This window comes from Peromyscus eremicus, chromosome 8a, assembly GCF_949786415.1.
Source record: "Peromyscus eremicus chromosome 8a, PerEre_H2_v1, whole genome shotgun sequence".
NCBI lineage: Eukaryota > Metazoa > Chordata > Mammalia > Rodentia > Cricetidae > Peromyscus > Peromyscus eremicus.
The window spans coordinates 63,514,760-63,538,766 of NC_081423.1; the positions used below are offsets into that span (position 1 = coordinate 63,514,760).

Below are 24,007 nucleotides of genomic sequence, written 5' to 3' on the forward strand. Positions count from 1 at the left end.
TGTACCCACCTGTACATTTGTTTATATATAATAGGGTAAGAATTCAATAATGAAAGTATAAAATCTGCCAGTCATAGTGACACACGCTTTAATTCCAGTGTTTGGGAGGCAGAGGCAGGTGGATCTCTGTGAGTTCCAGGCCAGCCTGGTCTATAAGAGCTAGTTCCAGGACAGCCAGAGCTACACAAAGGAAACAAACAACAACCAAAACAACTGTCTTTTTATCTGTGTGCTGGGCATGAGCTGAGGTTCTCGTGTTTTTATGACAAGCATTTACTGACTGAGATAGCTCGCCAGCCCTACCTTTAATAATCATTTATTTATTTGTGTGTGTGTCATATGTGTGCATTTGGCTTATATGTGTGTATATGTTTATGTATGATGGCAGGTGTGTGCCATGCTACATGTTTGGAGATCAGGGAACAACTTTTTTTTTAATTAAAATATATTTTTTGGTTTTTTAGTACATTTATTTATTTATTTAGTTGGTTGGTTGGTTGGTTAGTTAGTTAGTTAGTTAGTTAGTTAGTTAGTTAGGGTGAGCAGGGGATTACAGATCTTTTGGCCCCTGTTTTGTTGTTGTTGTTGTTGTTTTCTTTTTTGTTGTTGTTTTTTTTTCCCCAAGACAGGGTTTCTCTGTATAGCTTTGAAGCCTGTCCTGGATCTCACTCTGTAGACCAGGCTGGCCTCGAACTCACAGAGATCTGCCTGCCTCTGCCTCCAGAGTGCTGGGATTAAAGGCGTGCGCCACCACCGCCTGGCTGTTGTTTTCAGAACAAGATTTCTCTGTAGCTCTGGCTATCCTGAACTCACTCTGTAGACGAGGCTGGCCTCAAACTTAGAGGTTCACCTGCCTCTGCCTCCTGAGTGCTGGGACCAAAGACAATCACTACCTGGTTGGCCCCCGTTTTTTTTTGTTTGTTTGTTTGTTTTGTTTTGTTTTTCGAGACAGGGTTTCTCTGTGTAGCTTTGCGCCTTTCCTGGAATTCACTTTGGAGACCAGGCTGGCCTCGAACTCACAGAGATCCGCCTGGCTCTGCCTTCCGAGTGCTGGGATTAAAGGTGTGCGCCACCACCGCCCGGCTAAGGCCCCCGTTTTTTTTAAAAATGGATATCATGGATTCAGATTTCGGTTGTCAGGCTTGCTCAGCAAGTGTTTTTAGCTTCTAAGTCAACTCCTGGCTCCTTTTAAAATTTTCTTTTGTTGGGGGCTGGAGAGATGGCTCAGCAGTTAAGAGCACTGACTGCTCTTCCAGAGGCCTAGGGTTCAATTCCTGGCACCCCTGTGGCAGCTCACAACTGTCTATTTGTAACTCCAGGATCTGACACCCTCACATAGTCATACATGCAGACAAAACACCAATATACATAAGATAAGAATAAATAAGTTATTTTAAAAATGTTTTTTCTTTTGTTTTTTGAGACTGGGTCTGATGTACAGGCTGGCTGAAGATTCCCTTGAATGCTTGATCTTCCTGCCTCCACCTCTTGAGTGCTTGGATTATAGACATATGCTATTACCCCCAGTTTATGTTGTTCTGGGAATCAAGCTGAGGGCTTTGTGCATAGACAAGCATCTACCACTTGAGCCACATTCCATCCTATAACCAGAATTTGTAAAGTTGTTATTTCAATCTGCCCTAATAATATTTAGGAAAAATATGTATATGTCTCTTTGGAATGAACATTATTAATAATTCTTCTGAGGAATGCCATAACGACCCCAGAGACTTTTCCCTGAGAATTTCTATATGACTTTGGAGATTTCTTTGTTCATGCTATTATCCCACAAAAATACTAATTTCAATCTTTTTATTTATTTCTCAGGTTAAATTTTAATATTTGAGTAATGATTTATTCTTAAATTTTTTTTCATCAACAGGCTAAAAATACCTCCTGATTGTACTACTGAATTAAATCATCATGCATATTTGTTTCTCCAAAGCACCTTTGACAAGCATGATTTGGTAAGCCTTCGCCTGCAATTTTCTAAAGTACACAGTCAAATATTTTTGTATGGGTGATTTTTCCTTTATTCCTTGAGCTGCCCAGTGTTTATGATATGTCATCCAAACTTTAAGCTTTTAAATTCAGTGATTTTATTTTATTTTATTTTTTAGAACGAAAAAGTCTTTTTTTCCAGTAAGTCTACTGGAAAGTGTTCTCAAAGCATAGCTTTACTAGACTAGGTAGCTTGTTTGGAGATTTTTCTCTCGGGATCTGAATGTTATGTTACTTCCTTATGTGTCTTCAGGACAGAGACTGTGCTTTGTCACCTGATGAACTTAAAGATTTATTCAAAGTTTTTCCTTACATACCTTGGGGACCAGATGTAAATAACACAGTCTGCACAAATGAAAGAGGCTGGATAACCTACCAGGGATTCCTTTCCCAGTGGACGTGAGTATCGAGCTCACCTCTTTGCTCTAGAGTCACGATTCCTTTTCCATTATGGTGGTGTTGACTTGTTATTTTGTGTGTCTGTTAAGTTTGAGAAATCCTTTCTTCCTAGTTTCCTCTAAGCAGCATGTCTCGTGAGATGAACTGTGGAGGTTTCGTAAGGTTTTCAAGAAGGGGCTGTTTTCTTCTCATGATGTTGTAGGAAATAATAGCATTATATCGAAATGAAACTAAATTCTGTACTTTTTGTTTGATAAGAAAATTGGAGCTGCTGTTACTATTTCAGCAAGTGGGGAGAAGCACCGGAGTTGGCATTCTGTGTTTTAAGTGATTTTTAATTAATTCTCTATAAAAGTTAATGAGGATATGTCTAAAATCTACTCAGAGCATGGTTGGCATTGTGCCAAGACCATTAGGGAATTCTCTGTTCTTACAAGATGTCATCATTACTTTAACATTGCTGAGAAAAACTTCTTTTTCTTTCTATAGAGGAGGTAGATGTGTTGAGGAAAACCAGGCTCCACCTCAAGGAAGGGCACCTGAGGCAGACTTTTCAACATCCTCTCTCTCTCTTTCCCTCTTCTCTGTACCACCACTCTCCCCTCTCTGTCTCTCTCCCTCCCTCCCTTCCCCTCTCCCCTCTCCCTCCTTCCTCCCACTGCCTCCCTTTTGTACTTTTTTTCTTAGTTGGGAGCCTAGCCTTTAACAGCTGAGCCGTCTCTCCAGCCCTATCTCCTTTTCCAAGTCCAGGTCTTACCTATCCGAAGCTGGCCTGGAACTTACTATGTAGCTGAGATTGACCCTGAACTCAATCCTCCTGCCTTTACCTCATAAATAACTGGGATTTCATGCTCATTTTATGTGCTGCTAGGGATCAAACTAAGGATTCTACCAACTGAGCTACATCCCAAACTTCCATCCCCAAGTACATAAGAAGGACCAATTTCGGTACTCTCAGGAGATATTTTTTACTTTTCTGTCAAACCTTTTCATATCTGCTTAGTTTTTGTCTGGTCAGTGTGTGCAGGACATTATGTTAGCCTGGGAAGCAGATATATTTTCTGTCTATCTATCTGCAGTAGGTTATACCAGCCTCTGTCTGTGCAGCAGCTCATTGCACAGGCTTGCTTTCTCTGGCAGGTGGAATTCACCCTTATCCTGTATTTCCCTACAGTTTTCCTACAGGAATGGCAGTGTAGGAAAAGTTATGGTTGGAGAGGCTAGGGACATAGCTCAGCTGGTAAAGTGCCTAGAAGGGCCTGAGTTTTATTTTAAGAACCCATATAAGACAGTACAGATAGGGCATGTCCTTTTCTTCCACGCAGGGAAGGTGGAGGCAGGCAGACTGGTTCCTGAACCTCACTGGCCTTCAGCTTAGTTTTCTTGTGGAGTTCCAGACTAGTGAAAGACTGTTTCAAAAAATAAGGTGGACAGCTCCCGAGGAACAGTACCAAAGACTGTCCTCTGGCCTGCACACATGCACTTTTACACTAATGTACATGCATACACATGCTCACAGAGTCACAGTCGGGCACGTAAGACAGTAGAGCAGCCTGACAAGTGTTACCTGAAACCTAACAGTGGGTAATTTTTTTCCAGTTATTGGAATTTTTTTTTATGAATGTTCATTTAGGACATAAGCCTTATAAACTTCCTGGTTTTAGGCTCACAACCTACTTAGATGTACAGCGTTGCCTGGAGTATTTGGGCTATCTAGGCTATTCCATACTGACGGAACAAGAGTCTCAAGCTTCAGCCATTACAGGTAAGCATATATGGATGCCATTCAGCTCATGACTATGATTTTTTTTTTAACTCCAGTTTAGGGGAAGGGAGTGTCGCTCAGTTGGTAGAGTGCTTGTGTAGTGTGCATGAGGGTCTTATCCCTAGAGCTGCATAAACTGGGAATGGTGGTGCATCCCTGTAATACCAGCGCAAGTTCAAGGTCATTGTCAGCTACAAATCCAGTTTGAGGCTACTTATGCTATATGAGACCCCTCTCTCAATACAAAAACAGGGACCTGGGCAGATGGCTCAGTGGTAAACAGCTCTGACTTCAATTCCCAGCACATACATGGCAGCTCACAACTGTCTGTAATTCTAATTCCAGGGGACCCAACACCCTCACACAGACATACATGCAGGCAAAACACCAATGCACATGAAAGACTGGTTGGAAAGGAGAAGGGTTAGCAGGAGTGGGAAGAAATGAGAGGGTGATAAGAGGATGAATATCATCACGGTGCACTATATACATGTGTGAAAATAAAACCCATTACTATAATAATTAATATATACTAATATAAATGTTTAAAAGGGATTCAGAAATACGAACAAAGTTATCAGGAGGCCGAAAAAGAAAAACCAAATTCAAATATTACAAAGAATGGAGATAAGCTCATCTTATTCTGTGTCTGTATTTGTTTTGCTCATAATTTGGCAATTTCTTTTATTATTTATCAAAGAGGATAGAGTACTTTTGCTTCTTTCTATTCAGTAGTGCTCCAGTGATAAAAATGAGGGCAAGGTCATCCTCAACGAGTAGAGAGCTGGAGGCCAGTCTAGGTGACAAGGAATCCTGCCTCGAACTCTCTCCACCCTACCCTACCCCCAAAGAAAGGAATATGGTGCTTTATTGTACTGATTGTAGGGCTTGGGTTTGTTTTCTTTTGTTGTTTTTTTCGAGACTAGGTTTCTCTGTGTAGCTCTGGCTGTCCTGGAACTCACTCTGTAGACCAGGACCTCCAACTCAGAGATCTGGTGGGATTAAAGGCTTGCACCACCACCACGCAGCATTGTTTGTTTGTAAATCAGACATTTCTAAAAGGTGCACCAATACCTAATTTTATAGATGGTTGAGTAGAGGCTTAGTGAGTCTTAGTGGTACAAGTTTGTGGTTTTTGTTTTTCTTTTTAGTAACAAGAGATAAAAAGATTGACCTGCAGAAAAAACAGACTCAGAGAAATGTGTTCAGATGTAATGTAATTGGAGTGAAAGGCTGTGGGAAAAGCGGAGTTCTTCAGGCTCTCCTTGGAAGAAACCTAATGGTGAGGATTGTCAGAATATAATTTCTTCTAACAAATGTTTATAATAATAAGTTTACAAAAGTTTTTATGGGCATTATTCTTTTTAGGTCATTATTAGAAGTCATGGTCTACTTATATTAGTGCTGTACAATCTAAACTGTAACAGTAGGTACACTGAGGACTTAGAGTCTTAGGCTAGCCTTGAATACATAGCTAGTTCCAGGCCATTTTGAGCTACTTAGTGAGAGTCTGTTTTAACAAACAAAGCAACAGTAATCCTGTTGAAGATCTATCTTGCTTCACTGGTGTTAGCTGTCTTAGAAAATCAGAGATTCAATGACTACACACATGAAATCACCTAACAGAGAGTGGCATGCAGTTCATGTATCTAAGGAGTGATGATACTTAGTCCTGACTATTCCCTTGACTAAGAATACTGTTTACTTAGGGTTCTCATGTGAGACCAGAGTGTACTATGAGAATTGCCAGCAGATGGCTCCAGAATCTATGCTCACTAATCCTGTTTACTTCCTCTTCAGCTACTGCTTTTACTTTATGCAAAATAAATGCACCTTTTGTCTAAGACCCTTAGAACTAAGAAATATAAAACCAATATCCCATTTTTACTGATAAATAGCATACAGAGAGGGATGAATGTCTTTTTATTTTTTATATACCCACACATGGACAAAGGTATGTACTGATGAAATTACTTTAATATTTTATTATTAACTGAGATTTTTGGTTCTGTTTTTAGAGACAGAAGAAAATTCGTGATGATCATAAGTCCTATTATGCAATTAACACTGTCTATGTATATGGACAAGAGAAATATTTGTTGGTAAGATCTTCTGGGATACAAAGACTTGGAGTATTGAGTACATGTTTAAATGGGTCTGAAACAAATTAGCTTTCATTTAATGGCTGTATGTAGAATGTGTGTGATACTTTTCATTTTGGTTTACTCATTGGAATGTTTCCATTGATTCTGTGTGATGATTACATGGGTATAGATAAAGGTAAAACTATTTAGCACTTAATTGTATGTTAGCGACCCCATAATAAGAAACTCAGACAGGAGGCAGGAGAGATGGCTCGACAATTAAAGAGCACTGGCTGCTCTTCCAGAGGACCCGGGTTCAATTCCCAGCACCCACATGGCAGCTAACAACTGTCTGTAACTCCAGGATCCAACACCCTCACACAGGCATACATATAGGCAAAATAGCAATAAAAATATATAAATTTTTTAAAAAAGAAAGAAACTCAGAAGTAAAACAAAACAAAATCTTCCCATTTTATTCTGCCATTTTGATTTTAGAAATCTACTGCTAGAGAGATGGCTCAGCAGTTTAGACCATGTACTCCTCTTGTAGAGGATCCAAGTTTGATTCCCAGCACCTACATCTAGAAGTTCATGACCACCTGTAACTCCAGTTCTAGAGAATCCAGTGCCCACTTCTGGTCTCTACAGGCACCCTCATGCACATGTACAAACATTCACACCCACTTCACCCCCCCCCATACACACAAATACATAAATCTTGTTTGTTTTTTGTTTGGTTTGGTTTTTTTTGATATGGAGTCTCATTTTGTATCCTTGGACGGCCTGGAACTGGTTATGTAGACCAGGCTGGCCTCAAGCTCACAGAGATCTACTTGCCTCTGCCTCCTGAGTGCTTTTTTTTAAAAAATAAAGTTATTGTTGGTGAGATAGCATCAGTGCTTGCCACAAAACCTAATGGCCTAAATTTGATCCCTGGAATCTACATAGAGATGGGAGGAGAAAACCAACCTCACAGAGTTATTCTCAGACATGTTCACACATGCAACATGTGTGTGCCTTCCATGCTAATAAATAAAAAACTAAGTGCTTCAAAATATTAATTTTAAATTCTAATGTTATTGGCTAGAAATTAGTATACAATCAATGCTTGTACTTGGTGGTTTATATATAATTGAATCAAGTTTATGTATTTATCAGGGAGGAGTATAGAAAATTATATAAAAAGGAAAAAACAGTGGTGAAATACAGTAGAAAGGTTATGTGCTTTCTTTGGGTGCTGTGGTTTCAGTTTCAGACTTGGTTCACAATAGACTGTGACGAAACAGATTTCTAACCCAATTAGATTCCTATGGGGAGCTTCTGGCAAATATTAGAAAACATCCATAGTGGTAGCCATGCCTTTAATCCCAGCACGTAGGAGGCAGAGGCAGATGGACCTCTGAATTCGAAGCCAGCCTGGTCTACAGAGTGAGTTCCAGTAAGTGAGGGCTACACAGAAACCCTGTCTCGAAAAACCAAAAAGAAAAGAAAAGAAAAAAAAAAAATATATATATATATATATATATATATATATATATATATATATATATATATATATATATATCTCCATGCTTTGTTTTTGGAAATAGTTTCTCAGATAATCACATCAAACAAATGCTATAAATTTTATGATGTTATAATGTTTTACTCTTTCTGATAAGGGTTTTGTGAGTTTCTTATTAAATCTTGTTTGTCTCATATAGTGTTAAATATTATTACTCAGAAGGCATTACTGACTGTTAATATTCTTAAGTTGTTCTTTGTAAATAATTTTCCATGTTTTGGGCTATGCATGCTTTCATAATGTTTTATTTGAAATTTGTCAAGTCATTTTTATATCAATGTTATGATTCTTAGTTTCCTGTTACCTTTTTCTTTTCACAAGCTGCACGATGTCTCCGAGTCAGAATTTCTAACTGAGACTGAGGTCATTTGTGATGTTGTATGCCTGGTGTATGATGTCACTAATCCCAGATCCTTTGAATACTGTGCCAGGATTTTTAAGGTTTGTTCTTATGCCCATGACTAATTGTAACTTTATATATGGTTGTAAGGATCTGCGGTGTGGTGTTTCCTAGTCAGGAGAGTACAACAAAATAGACTGCAGAGGGCTTTGTTGGTGTTGGTTGGTTGGTTTTTTAAATATATACATCTATGTGCCCTATTCCTGGAAAGTCCTCATTTCATTCTACACTAATAAAGTCCCAGTCATAGGTAGTAACATGTTTTTATCTATGTGTGACTTTGATGTGTATTCTTGATTGAGAACTTTTGCATTAATGGAAGTTCTTCTTGGCTGTTAGGAATGCAAGTGTATATTGCCAGTTACCCAGAGAATAACAGCCAGAGCAAGAGAATAAACCACAGGTTTGCAAACGTATCGTTCACTTTGAGAATATCAACAAGAGTCCACAGGAGAAGAAAACTATATGTGCAAAAGTATCCTAGTATTGTTTTTAATATCAAAAACTTCGGGAAATCCAGATATCTAACAGTTGAAGAATGGTTTTCCAGAAAAGATAAATATCTTGTGAAATATTATGCAAACACTAAAAACAATAGTCTTCATTCTACAGTGCAGAAATGATACAACCTTATATTTTTAAATGCTGTGTGTAACATAACTGCAGCTATATAAATATAAATGTATGTGGTAAAAGTCTAGAGACAATGTAAAGAAAATGATACTTTTCAGTATAGAAAATAGGTATGTATTTGAACATGTTAAACATGACAATGACTCTTGAGAATTAGGGTAGGTCTGTTTTGTTACCTACCCAGAAAAGTGGTCCTGGATCATGCATAACAACAGGAGACTGACCTTGTGCTACCAAACTTGCTTCTCACTTTGTTTCCTCCCTTTGGAATTATCATTGCCTTGCCAGTCTGGGGAAGTGTTTTCATTTATATTTGGTTAAATAGTAATTTTTGAACTTGCCATCAATATTTGATTTCATTTTTTTTATTCCATAGCAACATTTTATGGACAGCAGAATTCCCTGCTTAATTGTAGCTGCCAAGTCAGATCTGCATGAAGTTAAACAAGAACATAGTATCTCACCCACTGATTTCTGCAGGAAACACAAAATGCCTCCACCTCAAGCCTTCACTTGCAACACTGCTGATGCACCCAGTAAGGATATCTTTGTTAAATTGACAACAATGGCCATGTACCCGTAAGTACTTGCTCTGTCTTCATTTTTATGTTGCATGGTTCACAGTAACATTGCATGCCATTAGCCATGGGGGAATCTTTGTCACATAGCAATTGTTCAGCAACAGAAAGAAACTTTGTAATGAGAAGGAACAAATTTGAGCAACTGCGAGTTTGGTTTGAGTGTCATACATGACATAAACAGTGCTTCTAGAGTACTTGTATGTTTTTGAGCAGGCTGTAGCTGTCCTAACAGGATAGTATAATAAAGCACAGCTACCACCCAGCATTGAACAGTAATCCTGCTATGATAAAATGGAGTTGACATCATGTTGCTTTATGCTTATAAGGCATTTCCACATGAACACAATTTCATTTTTAAATTTTTTTGTTGATTAATTGACCTTTGGTGTGTGAAGAATTCTAAAGTCTTTTGAGAATTTACATTGAACTTACATTTTATGTTTGAAATCAGGATTTGTCTTTTTTAAAGTGCTGTAAAAAGTTATAAATGGAATGTCCACTATATAAATATTTTGCATTATTATAGCCACACATTTTATGTACATTTATTATATCTATACATGCATATGTACAAGCGTATAACTATGGTTATCTTCATAGTTCACTAACTGCCTTAAAATTGCATGATCTTAATGACATCCTACTCAAGTAGTATATTTGTATAAATTCTGTTTTGTAACAAAACAGCTTTTTAGGCAGTGCGTTTCTCAGGACTTTAGAGCATATTCTGTTTATTATTCTTTTAGCCTTGAAGTCATTTTTTTTTTTCATGAAAACTAGAATAAAGTATAATCAATACAATACTCAAATACAGCAGTAATAATTAAACATTATTGTAAACAAAGACTGAAGCTTCCAAAAGGTCTTAATATAAGATTTTTAAAACCTTATTTCTGTTTTACCTTTGCTTTAAAACTCTCATGTATGTTATCTACAGAGAGGATCATTACAGAGGCAGCCTCTCCCGAGACATGGGCAGCACTGATAGAATAGAGAATTTGAGAAAAATCTGGGTCTTTCTAAAAACTGCTTTGTAAGTTACTTTTTCTTTATGATTCTGTGGGATTTTGTTTACATTTTCTTATAGAGTGGCCAGATCTTCTTCCTTGCTGTTAGTATTTAGAACTATCTAGAAACGCACTGCTTGGTCAGACTCACTGCCTAGCTGTAATGTAGAGTGCCATCTCTGTTACGTCAGTTACCTCTTCAGCCGCACAGGAAACTGCAAGTGGGACTAGAGCCGCGCTCTACAGCACTTGATGCTAACTCGTGTATGTGTATATATATGATAAATGTACATACATAGACACTTCTTACGTAATTGATACCAAACTACTTCTCATGAAGCATCTCCCTGTTGCTCAGCATACTTTGCATCTCTCCTTTTTGGTGGGTGGAGCCTTGTGGATGTGGAAGTCAGATTCAGTTTATAAAATCACAGATGGATTCCAGTATGACAGCTGGCAGTGTCTTGGTAGCAGTGATGTAATTCCTCATCACAAGCCAGGTTTTAAAAAGAAATATCTTAAGCATTGATTCTCAAAATTCTTGTTTTTCTTCGTATTGGGAATTAGGCACTGTTGAGATGCTGCTAATGCCCACAGCCACGCCACTGTGCACTGTGATCTCATCAGCTCTCACAAGCTAAGCCAAGGCAGATTAGGCCAGTCCTTTGACTGAGAAGCCTCGAAAAATGATCACATGTCACAGGAAGTGATGACATTAATTCATCAGACGGTGTTCTTCCCAGTCAGTACCTCATGGGTGGTATGATGGCTTTGTTTGTCTGACCACTGAGCAGTCATTGGAAGTTCCCGCATTGTAGTCAGGGCTTAGGTGAAATGGGTCACCCCATGTGCCTGTGCTAACCAGTCACACTTTAATCAACCAGAAAGGAGTCAGAAAGCCCTTCAATTTCATAACGGATTCAATTGGCTCACTAGATTTTTACATCCTTACCAGAGTCTCATCCATCATACTTATAGCTGCTGTGTTTTGTAGCTGAAATTAACCCTGTATTTCTTGTAGTATAAATTGATGAAGCACTCTCATTTCCTTTGGGAGCCAGGGTGCTTGGTGAATTAAAGACGATGTTGTTCATATCTTCTCAGGGTTGAATCTACTTGTCTGTTGGCTTTGTGTATTGTGACTCTTCTCCTTCCTGGTTTTCAGGCATGTGTGTATGCTGAGGGAGGAGAAAAGAAGGGAGTGATTATTCAGTGCTACAAACCTTGTCCTTTCAGTTGGCGCTATGGCTTACTCAAGTTTCATTTTTATTAATTTAGATGAGGGTGCCATCTATTGCTGTGCATATTTATTCCACTAAAACTCATCTAATAATGATTCCATTCCCCTCTCCAACATTTTTTTAAAGTGATAGCTAATATTCCCTAGATTTTCTATAGGGAGGGAGGAAGAACTATTACTGCTTACTATGTTTTCAGCAAATGTGGAATTCTGCACAACTTTAGCATGCCCCACACTGTCCTTTTCCTTTCTACAAAGAGTGTTGCATATGCCTAAGTCTTTCTTTTTTTTAAGTTGGCACACTCGACTCGTGCCCTATTTATAAGAAAGAACTCAACCCTGTCCTTCTGTGTGTTTTCACAGCCATGCCCGGTTACGCTGTATGTGCACCTGCAACAGGTGTACATTTTGCATCTGTCAGAACTTCCTCAACTCAGACTTGCTGCAATCTGTAAAGAACAAAATCTTCACTGCAGTTCTTAACAGGTTCTTAACTTTATTTACTGGGTACCAGGCATTCTGTTAAAATACAAAAGAAAAAGTGGATAACTATTTATTATACAGCTACTCACTAGAAAGGCAACAAGTCAACTGACCCCTACTAACTCCCACTGAAAGTCTCAATGTGGTGACAATGTTTAGTTTGGTAATCATCATTAATAAGGGTTTTTAATTAATAGGTCTATTTTGGGAACTATAAAACAAGGTTTTCAGTCTTTTTCACTAGGAAAATTAGTTGTTTGGTCCATTTTAGGAGATAATATGTACATAGATCTTTTGGGTGTGAGTTGTAGACTAGGAGGACTTTTATAGTAAAGAAAAGACATGTCAGTCCAAAATCAGAAACATTGTACTGTACTTAGTTCATGTTCCTATGATATATCGTATGCATACCATACTAATATGAACCAGATTCTCTCTTCTTGAAACCATTTATAACTCCAGTATTCCTTTTGGGGGAATGTTTATTTGAAAGAACATGGCTTCTGGAAACAAGAGTAATAATCAACTTTAAAGACTTTAAGGAATATGGAAAAAGAAAAAAGAGCTATAGTGCTGGATTCTGAATCCCCTCCCCCAGGTTTACCGGGTGAGGTTTCCCTTGTTTACTCCAAACAGGCAGATCACTTATTGAAGTCATTTAAAGTAAGCTAAACTATGACATAGCCCTATAAAGTAATATATCCTTTTGTAAATGAAGCGGGGAAAGGGATTCATTCTCTCAAAGCAATGAACTTTATTTTCATTCTGGTCATGCTACCCTTTTGTAAATCAGTCATTTTTTTTTTTTTAATTTAAAAGCCCTATGTAATGTTAGTTTGTCTCTATCTAAGGATGAATTTGGTTTTTGAAGTCATCTAAATATCATTAAGAGCCAGGCTTGATTAAACAGATGGTCAAGCTAAATACAGATTTGGTTTAAGATGGTCTAGCTAATTGTTCCTTTCTTGAATACTCTAGCCACATCTATATCCTGGCTAGACTCTGGCTGGATCAAATAATCATGGTATATTGTTACCACCAACATAGTAGCTGGGCCTGTGAAATGCTGACTGTTCTCCTGGAGTTGGAAGCTAGTTTTGAAGGCATTCTGTAAGTGTTTCAGTGAAGCTTTGAGCACTAGCAGCTCCAAAATAAGAATGTAGCCCCTGAAGGCTCTGCTTTGAAGGGATTAATTACCTTGCTCTGCCTCTGTCCTTTGAGAGCATCTTGTAATGGAGTAACCAGACTCCACCATGGTGACAGACAGAAATGCAAGGCTAGTTCAAACCCAACAAACCTAGGAGCTCTGGTGTTGGGAATCTTAAGAGTCAGAAGATTCTGGAATGCATCTGACTAATCCCATGAGAATGCTTCCCTGCATGCCTTCCTGAGAGGTAGCTATTTGCTTATGGCTTTCTTTTTCGGAGAGAGACTTTGCTTTTGCTTTGAATTTTTTAGCTAAAATATTTTTCTTGTAGCTTTCTCTCTGTTAGTTTAAGTTCTGCCCTTTTGAACACCATACAACCACTCTCCCTCATCAACATAGCAATCCTTCAGATACTCGAGGATGACCATCATGTCTCCCTTGTTTTCTCTTCTCCAGGTAGAACACCCCATTTTCTTTTAGCTTTCACTTAAATTAGGTGCTTTTAGTAACCTCATCATTCCTGATTGTCATCAGCAGGTGCCAACAAGAGTGGCTAACAGTGCTCCAGGTGTTGTCTGACTGGCCCAGAACTGAGAGCAGCCATGTTCTGCACATGTTCAGCACCTGACTAGTGTGTGACTAAAGTTTTTATCAGCCCATCCCACTGTTGACTTATATTATTAACTTGGGGTTAATTGAAATTGGATCTTTTCTTCATATGAAGTACTATTAAGGCAAATGTCCCTTCCTCTCTAATGGTGTTTTTAGTATTTTAGTTGACATTTTAAATGTAAATGTAGGTACATATATCTCTTTACTAAATGTTTTTAATCCATTTGTTCCAGCTCAGTCATTCAAACATTATTTTTATAATTTGTCCATTATATAACTATCATTTTGTTATTTGTGAATTGCATAGATTAGATGTGTTTTAGTTTTTGAGTTACTGATAAATAATATTGACTACTCAGAGATTGAAAAGAGAGAGAAGTGAACTAGCCATAACGAACTCTGTCAATGATAGATGTAAAATTCAACTAGTGAAAAAAATATTCTTGAGCCATGTGTGGGGGCATACACCTGTAATCTGTTTCTCTTTATCTATGTTTTGTCTTGGAGCTTTTTCCCTTTCTTTCTGTATATCTTACTTTCCTGCTGTCTCCATGGCTGGCTGGCTGGCTGGTGCCTTCTTGGCTTCTGGCCTCTTTCTCCATCATTCTCCTTCTTCTCTCTCTAGATTCCTCCTGCTTATTCTCTCTGCCTGCTAGCCCCACCTATCCCTCCTCTGCCTAGCTATTGGCCAGTCAGTGTTTTATTAGACCAATCAGGTGCCTTAGGCAGGCAAGGTGAAACAAATGCAACACTTGTTTACATAATTAAACAGATGCAACACAAACAAATGTAACACACCTTCACATCTAATGTAAGAAATCCACAGAGTCTATTTAACGAGCAAAGGAATTTATTAGAGGCCAACTCATTACAGCACAGAAGATTTATCATAGGGTCCAGGAAAGCCAAGCTATGTCCCACGCTGATCTTCCTGGTCCAAGATCTGCCTAGTCAGTCTCAGCATCCAAACCGTGAGGGAGTGAAGAGAGCGCTTTGTATGTGCATCCCAGGTCTTAAGGGTCCCCGAGAGGCTACACCCCAGGGGCATGTACTTCAAGGTCATAGGCAGATGTAACAGTTACTTGCTGCCTCACTAGGGGGCAGTGCTTCAAGGTCATAGCTAGAACAGCTACCCACCACACACATCGTTAAAAGTAATATTCCTCAGCATAAACAAATGTAACACATCTTTGCCTAGTTAAAATAATATTCCACAACAGTGGCATACACCTGCAATCCCAGTACTCAGGAAGCTGAGGCAGGAGGATCTCCAGTTTAAGGCCAGCCTAGTTTACACAGTAAGTTTGAGGCCTGACTAAATTCCATTGTGAGAACCTAGCTCCAAAGAATCAAAATAAAATATTTATTCTTACCTACTATACATTGTATATTGTATTATCTAGTATACATTGCATATTATTACCTATTATAAATAGTATATTACCTAGTATACATTGCATATTGCTACCTAGTATACATTTTATTATCTAGTATACATTGTATATTATTACTTAGTATACATTGTATCTTCTTATCTATCATGAGTTTGAGGGAAGGTTTTTCTGAAATCTCTGTATAATTTTCATCACATTCTCCTGGCTTACCAATGGATTGTTTTATCTACTAAATAGGAAGTGACATCTGTTTAATATCTTATTCTTGGTGAACCCACCTTGGCTTACATTAATTACTGATTATAAACCACCTATTCATTATCTATTCTAGAAGCTCTTAATTGCTATCATAGCAGACTGATTCAGTTTCTGTGTCATTGGTGACAATTTTCCCCATAGATTGATTCATTTTCCAGGTGAGATAGTTTGGAGATGCTTTAAATTGATGTACTTGCTCTACACTGCGATCCTCAAACAAGTAATTTAATAATGGTGTCAGCACTCATCACTGACATCTGGTAATCAAGAACGGAAAGAGGAGGAAAACAACGTATGTTTCAGAGCACTCCGTTCTTATCTCAGTTGCCGCTTTGCCATATATTGGGTAGAAGTGCAATGAACTTCAGGGGTTCTGTACTAAATTTCTTCAAGTGGTGTAGGAAAGCAGCGTTGGTGGGTTGAGGTCAAAACTCAGTTCCCTAAGGATCTAGAATTCTAGGTGAGTGATGTGAAAGTGTGAGGAGAGATCGTGGCTGAGATAGGTCTGCCTATAACAAGCAGTTACTATTCAGCTGTATCCCTGTGCCATGTAGCTCTGGTGTTGGCTGGCTTTCTGACTCTACAAAAGATTAAGAATCAACATTTTTATGTGACATGCACTTGGTATGGTGGCCCATGTCTCTAATCCCAACACTAGGGAGGCTGAGGCAAAAGAATTACTATGGGATTGAGGCCAACTTGAGCTACAGAATGAGTTCTAAATCAGTCTGGGCTAAAACAAAGTCAGAGGATTATGGCGCATGCCTTTGATCCCAGAACTTGGGAGGCAGAGGCAGAGGCAGAGGCAGAGGCAGAGGCAGAGGCAGAGGCAGAGTCAGGCGGATCTCTGTGAGTTTGAGGCCATCCTGGTCTACAGAGCAAGTTCCAGGACAGTCAGGTGAGGTTTGTTTGTTTTTTTAAGATTTACTTATCTTATTTTTTGTATATGAGACTTTTGCCTGCATGTGTGTATGTACACCACCATGTACATCCTTGATGCCTGAGAAGGCCAGAAGAGGGTGTCATCCTCTAGAACTGCAGTTACAGATGGTTGTAAGCCCCCATGTGGGTGCTGGGACTTGAACTCAGATCCTCTGGAAGAGCAGCCTATGTTCTTACCTGCTGAGCCATTCCTCCAGCTCCTATAGTTAAATTTAAGATTACTCAAGAACTTGTGTTACAGATCTCAGTCAGCTGCTGATAATTAGGATTTCAGATTATTTTCCATTTGGTTCGTATATTAAAGAACATGACAAGGTAGAGTTTGCCTGATTCGCTCTTTTTTTTTTTTTTTTTTTTTTTTTTTTTTTTTTTTTTTTTACACATTTGCTGTGTATCTAAATCATCTATAAACTTGAGTTCTTAGTGCTTGGGGATGCATTTCTTGACACTGGTGCATATCTAAACTCTTTTCCAAAGTATGTCACTATTAGGCATGCTCAGTTAACAGCTTGCTGGTGATTTCTGTCCCAGTTCATCTCTACTGGGTGCTTGCTGTGCACTGATTTCTTAATCTCTCCTGAGAAACTTCTTGTTAAATATTTCATGCCTTCTAGCTCCGTTAGGGGAATTGTACTAGCAGGGCCAGGATTGTAGGTCAATGTGAGAGTGCTTGCCTCACATGTATGAGGCCAGGCTTTGATCCCTGGCACTACAGACACACACACACACACACACACACACACACACACACACACACACACACACGCACACTGAAATCAGAATAACAAACTGGTAGCAGTAATGGCATTATTATTACGTAAATGTAGGAAATAACAGGTAAAAACACTTGGAGAATTGAAACAAGGAGGTCCAGAAACATTTGTTTGTTTGTGTGTGTGTGTGTGTGTGTGTGTGTGTGTGTGTGTGTGTGTTTAGAGTATTTAGAAACAACTTGATTGTAGTTTGATAGCCTTGGTGTAGTTTTCAACTTGAAATGTGTAATTAGGAAAAGGGAAAGGCTGTATATAATACTTGTGTGTCCTAAGAACTCAAAGAATTCATGCATTACAGTTATCTAAGAGTATTTTCTTTTTTTATTTTATTTTATTTCATTTCTTAATGCCGAATGCCGTTTATTGAAGGAGGGAGGAGGTCTTAAATACAGGCTTACAGCCCAATGGGAGAAACTGGTGTTTTACAATCTTGCATCTAAGCTGTTAACACCCATTATACAGGATACATATACAAGGAACTTCCCTTAAGCATTCAGGAGGGCGGAACCCGGGAGGGAATTAGCATAGGGAGGATATCAAGGTCAAGGTCAGCAAGCAAGGCAACAGTTACCCAAAACAGGGGCCAGGGCCCTACAGATCCCCCTTTTACTAATAAGTGAGTTTCTGACTTAGGTTGCGTGGGATGTCAGCAGGTCACCTTACCTGTCATGGAGACACCTGCCCAGTCCACACAGGCGAAGAGTATTTTCTTAAAAGTTCATCCCTGAGATACACAAGTGGAGTTGTAAAATTAGAATTATCCCTTATATTAGTGCATTTGTTTCCTATGAGTTATAGTTAGAAAGGATCAATGGAAAGATGAAAGGAATGAAAATTAAAACTTCAGATTCCTTTCTAAGAAGTTATAGGAGAATATTAATTAAAGTAATACTGAAAGTATAACAAATGGACTGGAGAGCCGGCTCATTGGTTAAAAGCAATTGTTGCTCTTGAGGAGGACCCAGGTTTGATTCTCAATACCCACATGATGGTTCACAACCATCTATAACTCCAATTCCAGAGGATTCTATATACTGATACCCTCCTTCTCACCTCTAAGGGCAATAAGCATGCACATAGTGCACATATATACATATAGGCAAAACAAATTTTTTTTTAAAAAATTATTTGTTATGTATACAGTATTCTTCCTGTGTGTATTCTCGATGCTAGAAGAGGGCACCAGATCTCATTATAGATGGTTGTGAGCCACCATGTGATTGCTGGGACTTGAACTCAGAACCTTTGGAAGAGGAGCCAGTGCTCTTAACCTCTGAGTCATCTCTCCAGCCCCCAGCAAAACACATTTTTAAAAAATCTAAAAAATATAGCTGGCCAGTGGTGGTACACACCTTTAATCCTAGCACTTAGGAGGCAGAGGCAGAGGCAGGCAGATCTCTTGAGTTTGAGGTCAGCCTGGTCTACAGAGTGAGTTCCAGGACTGCCAGAGCTACACAAAGAAACAGTCCCCAAAAAACCAAAACAAAACACTCTAATAAACTGTTTAAAAATACAACAGACATAACAAAAAGGAATCTGGCTGTGGTTGGCACACACTCAAAATCCCAGAACTCAGGAAACTGGGGCAGAATTAGACCTTGTCTCAAATACAAAGGGCCAGCAAGATGGCCCAGTGGGTAAAGGCACTCACCACTTAAGCATGACAATCTGAGTTCAATCCCTGGGATCTACCAAATAGAAGAAGAGAACTGACTCCCTCATGTTGGCCTCTGACCTCCACATGTATGCCGAGGCACTGCCCTGTCCCATTCCCTACCCCCACAAGTAATAAAATTTGAAAATGACAGAGACACAGGGAGCTTTGTAAAGTACATATTCATTTAAGGACTGCTCATGAGAAGTCATTCTGACAGAACTAATTGGACATGGCTAACTTTAATGCTAATCCCTTCCTCTCTATACCTGTATATTGAAGACTAGAGGAGAAAATTCCAAAACCAAAGCAAACTGTCTGGACACAGAGGCTCCTGCCTGTAATTCCAGCCCTGGGAGGCAGAAGTGGAGGACAGGCTTAAGGCCAGCCTCAGCAACGTCACAAATCCCTGCCTGGAAATAAAAAAGTAGACTTGGGGATGTAGCTCAGTGATGGAGTGTGCAAGGCCCTAGGTTATTCCCTTGTATTACCCACAAAATAGACACTCCAAGTTGAAACAAAAGCTCTGATACACTTTCAGCCTGTGCTATTTGTCAGTGGTTCTCAACCTTCCTAATGCTGCAACCCTTTAATACAGTTCCTCTTGTGGTGACCCCCCCCCCCAACCACAAATTTATTCTCGTTGCTACTTCATAACTGGAATTTTGCTACTGTTATGAATCGGATCATAAAATATCTGTTTCATGATGGTCTTAGGAGATCCTGCAAAAGGCTTATTGAACACACCTCCCTCCAAGGGACTGAGACCCACAGGTTGAGAGTCACTGCTTTAAATCATCTCTTTCCTTATTGGAAATGCAAATTCTGTTCATCTCAGTATGGATCCTTGATGATCTAACAGTTTGGAATGTTGGAGTCATTTTTTTTTTTTATGAATAGTACTTTTACTTTTCAACATTCTGAAATTGTAAGCATATAAACTTCATGACTAGTAATTGTTAACATCAGTTGAGTGACTTATGGTGGTTATCATATGTTGTCAGGCAATGCTTATGGTAGTGGTCTGAAGGATTTTTCTCAGTGTCTCATATACTAAGACCAGCCTCCTAGGGATATGTAGGGGATGCATGTAGCAGCTTCAGGTTTCCTTGCTCAGAGTATGAATGTTTTAAGAGTACATAGAGTGTTTTTAACTCAGCAATTATCTATGTAATGCATATATTTTAAATACAGAAAGCATAAGATTCAATCTTATAGAAAAGCAACCCAAAATACATATAGGATGTTTACTTGAGAGATGTTATTTTAAGTCCCGTTCTTTCGTGAGCCCTGCACTGCCAACTGTGTGCATGTGTGTGAAAGGTTAAAAGCCCGTGTAGCTGAGTGGGGTGCCATGCTGTTAGCAGACGACGAAGGCAGTGTTACTCACCAGGTGCACACCGTCAGCTCTGTAGAAGATTCCATCTTCATGGAGTCATCTCATGGTCAGCTTTTTCTTGATGACAGGTAACATTTCCACCACCAGTGGGTTGGCCTTGTTGGAATCTTCCCAGCTAGAAAAACCTGAGATCTAAATATTCTCTTCCTAACCTTTTAAGAAAATACAACATTGCCCGTTGAAAGGAAGAACTAACTTGCAGTGTAGAGTAAACCTGTGATATCACTTTGCTTTGTCAAACATAACTGAGAAGAGACTTGTTGTGGGGGTGCAGTGTGGAGCGCATGTGTTGTTTGGCTGTGGGGAGAAGCATGGGTCACTGGCTTGTGTTGCAGTGGTTTCTCCATGAACGGATTGCGTTTTGTGAGAGCTAATCCAGACATTCTGTAGCAATGACCAAAACAAAGTCATTGTGTACAGTTTGAACTCTCGGCTCTTAACTTCTTTGCGTATGACAGCATCTTGGTCTTTTTGCTTCAAATCTGCCTAATTGTAAAGTAACCAAGACTGTCTCACTAAGCTCTTAATTCTGGAAGTTTTTACATCACCTCAATTGTGTGCACTTAACTAAGAGCCCAGCCTAATTCTCTTCATTGACACTTAATAAAATGATCCAACCGTTGTTTTAAGCTTTTTCTTCTTCATGGTAAGCTGTCATACTTGAGACACCTGACGGTGCTTAGCAGTATTATTAACTGAGCATGCTCACAAACTCAGTTTGTGGTGTTAGACTGTCCCTGTTCTTGTTGTGTATAATACAGCTTCATTTGTGTCATTGCCTTTAATGCATCCTATCTCATCGTGCCCTTTATTTGGCGTCATTATCACTGCCTGTTTAACTAACATCAAGGTTTACTGGTTTTAGTTTTAGGTTTTTGTCTCTTCAATTAGCAGTAACCAAACTAATGCAAGCTGGCCAGTCTTCCCTTCCTCTTTGGGAGGAATTTTTTAGAGGGGGTGAATTTTATAAGTCTCAAGTTTTTCACATATTAAGCACTGCTCTTGAGACAGTATTATTGTCACTTGTCAATTAACTGCTTACAAGATAGTTTTTGATTCCTGAGGGTAGAAGATTTTATCTTACTCACATTTCATGAATAAGACTCTCAGAATTGTGAGACTCCAGCCTAATTCTCATTTTGAAGGACTGTGGTGACATTAAAATGTATTCAGCTGATTCATCTAACTTTATTTCCCATGTGACAAAACTGATAAAATTTTAGAGGTCAGTTTCCAAGTAGTAGCTAATTGTAAAGACGTTTGTCTTTACTGATGTCTGTATTGTGTATAGCCATATTTATAAATGTTTTGGGTAAACATTACTGTATGCAATTAGCCTGACAAGTGTTCTAATACTTCCCCCAGATAGACTGTTAGATGACTGCTGTAAAATTTTCCTACTAATAATGTTTAAATATTAATTCTATTTTCTGACTGCAGGCACGTGACACAAGCTGACCTCAAGAGCTCCACGTTCTGGCTTCGAGCAAGTTTTGGTGCTACTGTTTTTGCAGTTTTGGGCTTTGCTATGTACAAAGCATTATTGAAACAGCGATGATTAAAAATAATAATAATAATAATAATAATAATAATAATAATAACCGGCCTACCAAAAGCAAATACTTTTATGTACATTCTGAATGCTTTAAATTCTGCTAGAAATATTGAGATATTTATACATGCAGAGTTACTTTATTAATATTTGTAATTCATGCATAAGAGTATTTTACTGATAGTAATGACTGCAGTATTAGCTGGCATGTGGAAAGAAAACCTTAGTAGCCAATTAAGTGGCTAAATTTCAGAGGCCAAAAGGGAATATTTTGTAAATAATGTATATATTCAAGCAAGATATGGTCTCCCAAACTGAGTTCTAGAAATGGTGTTTGCAGACATTTCTACATTAGTGTCATAGTGTTCACTTGGCTCACTCTGCTAGGTGTCAGTCACCAGAGATTGTGTTACTCATGGATCACATATTTATTTCACGTTGACTCAGAATGACCCTTTGGCTTCTACAGCCATTTCTCTCTATTTTTAAGATCACACAGGAGTCAAGGTCAGCTTTCCAAAACCACTTTGTTTCTGCCACTTACGGTAGGCCAGCATCAAAGCCATTGTGAAATCTAGAAAATTGTGTATCTGGGTGTGTGGCTGAGGAACTGAGGCAGAAGCAGTTAGCAGAGGTGTTACCTATGTGACTACATTGCTTCTTTGTCAGTGTGTGGGATTTTATAGCCCTTTCAATCAAATGAGAAAACAATTTGTATATTATCAGTGTTTTCAGTTTAAATAAACAAGCCACCCTGACCACTGCTGAGTTTCACCTGAAGTGGAGACCGTTCTAGAATAGCCGTGTCTGTTGTAGTGTCGCCATAGCTGCATGTGTTGTGAAGTCGTCTACATCTGGCCAGGATAATCTAGAGGCAGCACTTTTTTAATGGTAAAATAAATCTAATGACTATAAACTCTCACAAGAAACCTATTTTTTCCATCATTGACCTTTTCAGGTATTTAAATAAATAACTGCTGTGTAATGTGATCTTGGGTTTTTGTGTCTTATAAAGTAAGTGTCTCTGTCCACATGTATGGCAGCTCCTCTGGTTTCTACCTTTCTTAGGTTAGAGATTAGTTTTTATACAAAAACATAATACTCAGTAGGAAGGAAGCTGAATAGGATTTGTGTGTCTAGATCTATCTGAAGTCTAGAGGTGTGTCCTCCGAGGCCAGTGTGCCTCTGCCTGTGCCGACTGCTGTGGCCTCTGCTGGCTCATGTTAGTCTTCACCTCTAAGATGATGCTTCTTCGCTCCACTGTTCTGAGGATAGTTTCTCACATGATCACACTTCATGAGCAACTAATAACAACTTCGCGCATTATAAACTTGTTCTCTTGTTTATTCCCTGTCTTTCCTTCCTCTTCCCATTTTCTTTCTGAGTTTGAAGAAAAAAAATTAAACGTGGCAACACCTCATTTTTATTATTTTCTTTAATTTTTTATTACACTGTATTAATTTTATATATCTGTGTGTATATGGGCCCGTGTGTCGTGGCATGTGTGTGGTCAGAAGACACACATCCTCTGGTATAGTGTGGGTCTTGGCAGTGGAACTCAAGCTGTCAGGCTTGGTACACAGGTGCCTTTGCCCGCTGAGCTATCTCGCTGGCCCTTAATTTTCATTGTTTTCTGACAATTTCCCACGTACCAAATAAATTGATCTAAGTTGCACACTCTTCAAAGACAGCTATTTCTTTTCTTCTACATTTCTTTTTATTTTGGCTAAAATAATAAGCCTTATAAACTGCTGTGTTTGTGAGAAACAGGAAAGAAAGCAATTTATCAAGAGATGGAAAGTGGCCAGGCATGGTGGTGCACACCTTTAAACCCAGCATTCAGGAGGCAGGAGCAGGTGTATTTCTGAATTCGAGGCCAGCCTGGTCTATAGAGTGAGTTCCAGGTCAGTTCCAGGGCTACACAGAGAGACCCTGTCTCCAGGTGGGTTGGAGTACATGTGTAGAAAGTGCTGGGTTTATACATTTAAACTTTTTTCTCACCTTATTATTTTATTTATTTATTTATTTATTCTGAGGGCTCCAGGTGGGTTTGGGTGTATGTGTGGAAAGTGCTGGGTTTATGTATTTATTTATTTAGAGGTTTTTGAGACAAGGT

The 24,007-nt window shown here is 38.9% G+C and overlaps 1 protein-coding gene across 7 annotated transcripts in view; it reads left to right on the forward strand.

Annotated features, from left to right (window-relative positions):
* The window catches only part of Rhot1 (ras homolog family member T1), a 69,458-nt gene extending 46,577 nt beyond the window's left edge, over positions 1 to 22,881 (forward strand). The window contains exons 12-22 of one of the 7 annotated variants that reach the window (XM_059271318.1): positions 1,883 to 1,967; positions 2,255 to 2,400; positions 4,065 to 4,165; positions 5,317 to 5,447; positions 6,184 to 6,267; positions 8,138 to 8,257; positions 9,226 to 9,428; positions 10,368 to 10,463; positions 12,041 to 12,163; positions 13,139 to 13,270; positions 21,780 to 22,881. In XM_059271318.1, the coding sequence (XP_059127301.1) occupies positions 1,883 to 1,967; positions 2,255 to 2,400; positions 4,065 to 4,165; positions 5,317 to 5,447; positions 6,184 to 6,267; positions 8,138 to 8,257; positions 9,226 to 9,428; positions 10,368 to 10,463; positions 12,041 to 12,163; positions 13,139 to 13,270; positions 21,780 to 21,897 (1,339 nt within the window). In that variant the 3' untranslated portion in view covers positions 21,898 to 22,881. Of the gene's footprint in view, positions 1 to 1,882; positions 1,968 to 2,254; positions 2,401 to 4,064; positions 4,166 to 5,316; positions 5,448 to 6,183; positions 6,268 to 8,137; positions 8,258 to 9,225; positions 9,429 to 10,367; positions 10,464 to 12,040; positions 12,164 to 13,138; positions 13,271 to 20,263; positions 20,408 to 21,779 lie in introns of all 7 variants that reach the window. The other 6 variants (XM_059271317.1, XM_059271320.1, XM_059271319.1 and 3 more) reach the window with 6 other exon arrangements.
* Positions 22,882 to 24,007: the final 1,126 nt, after the last annotated feature.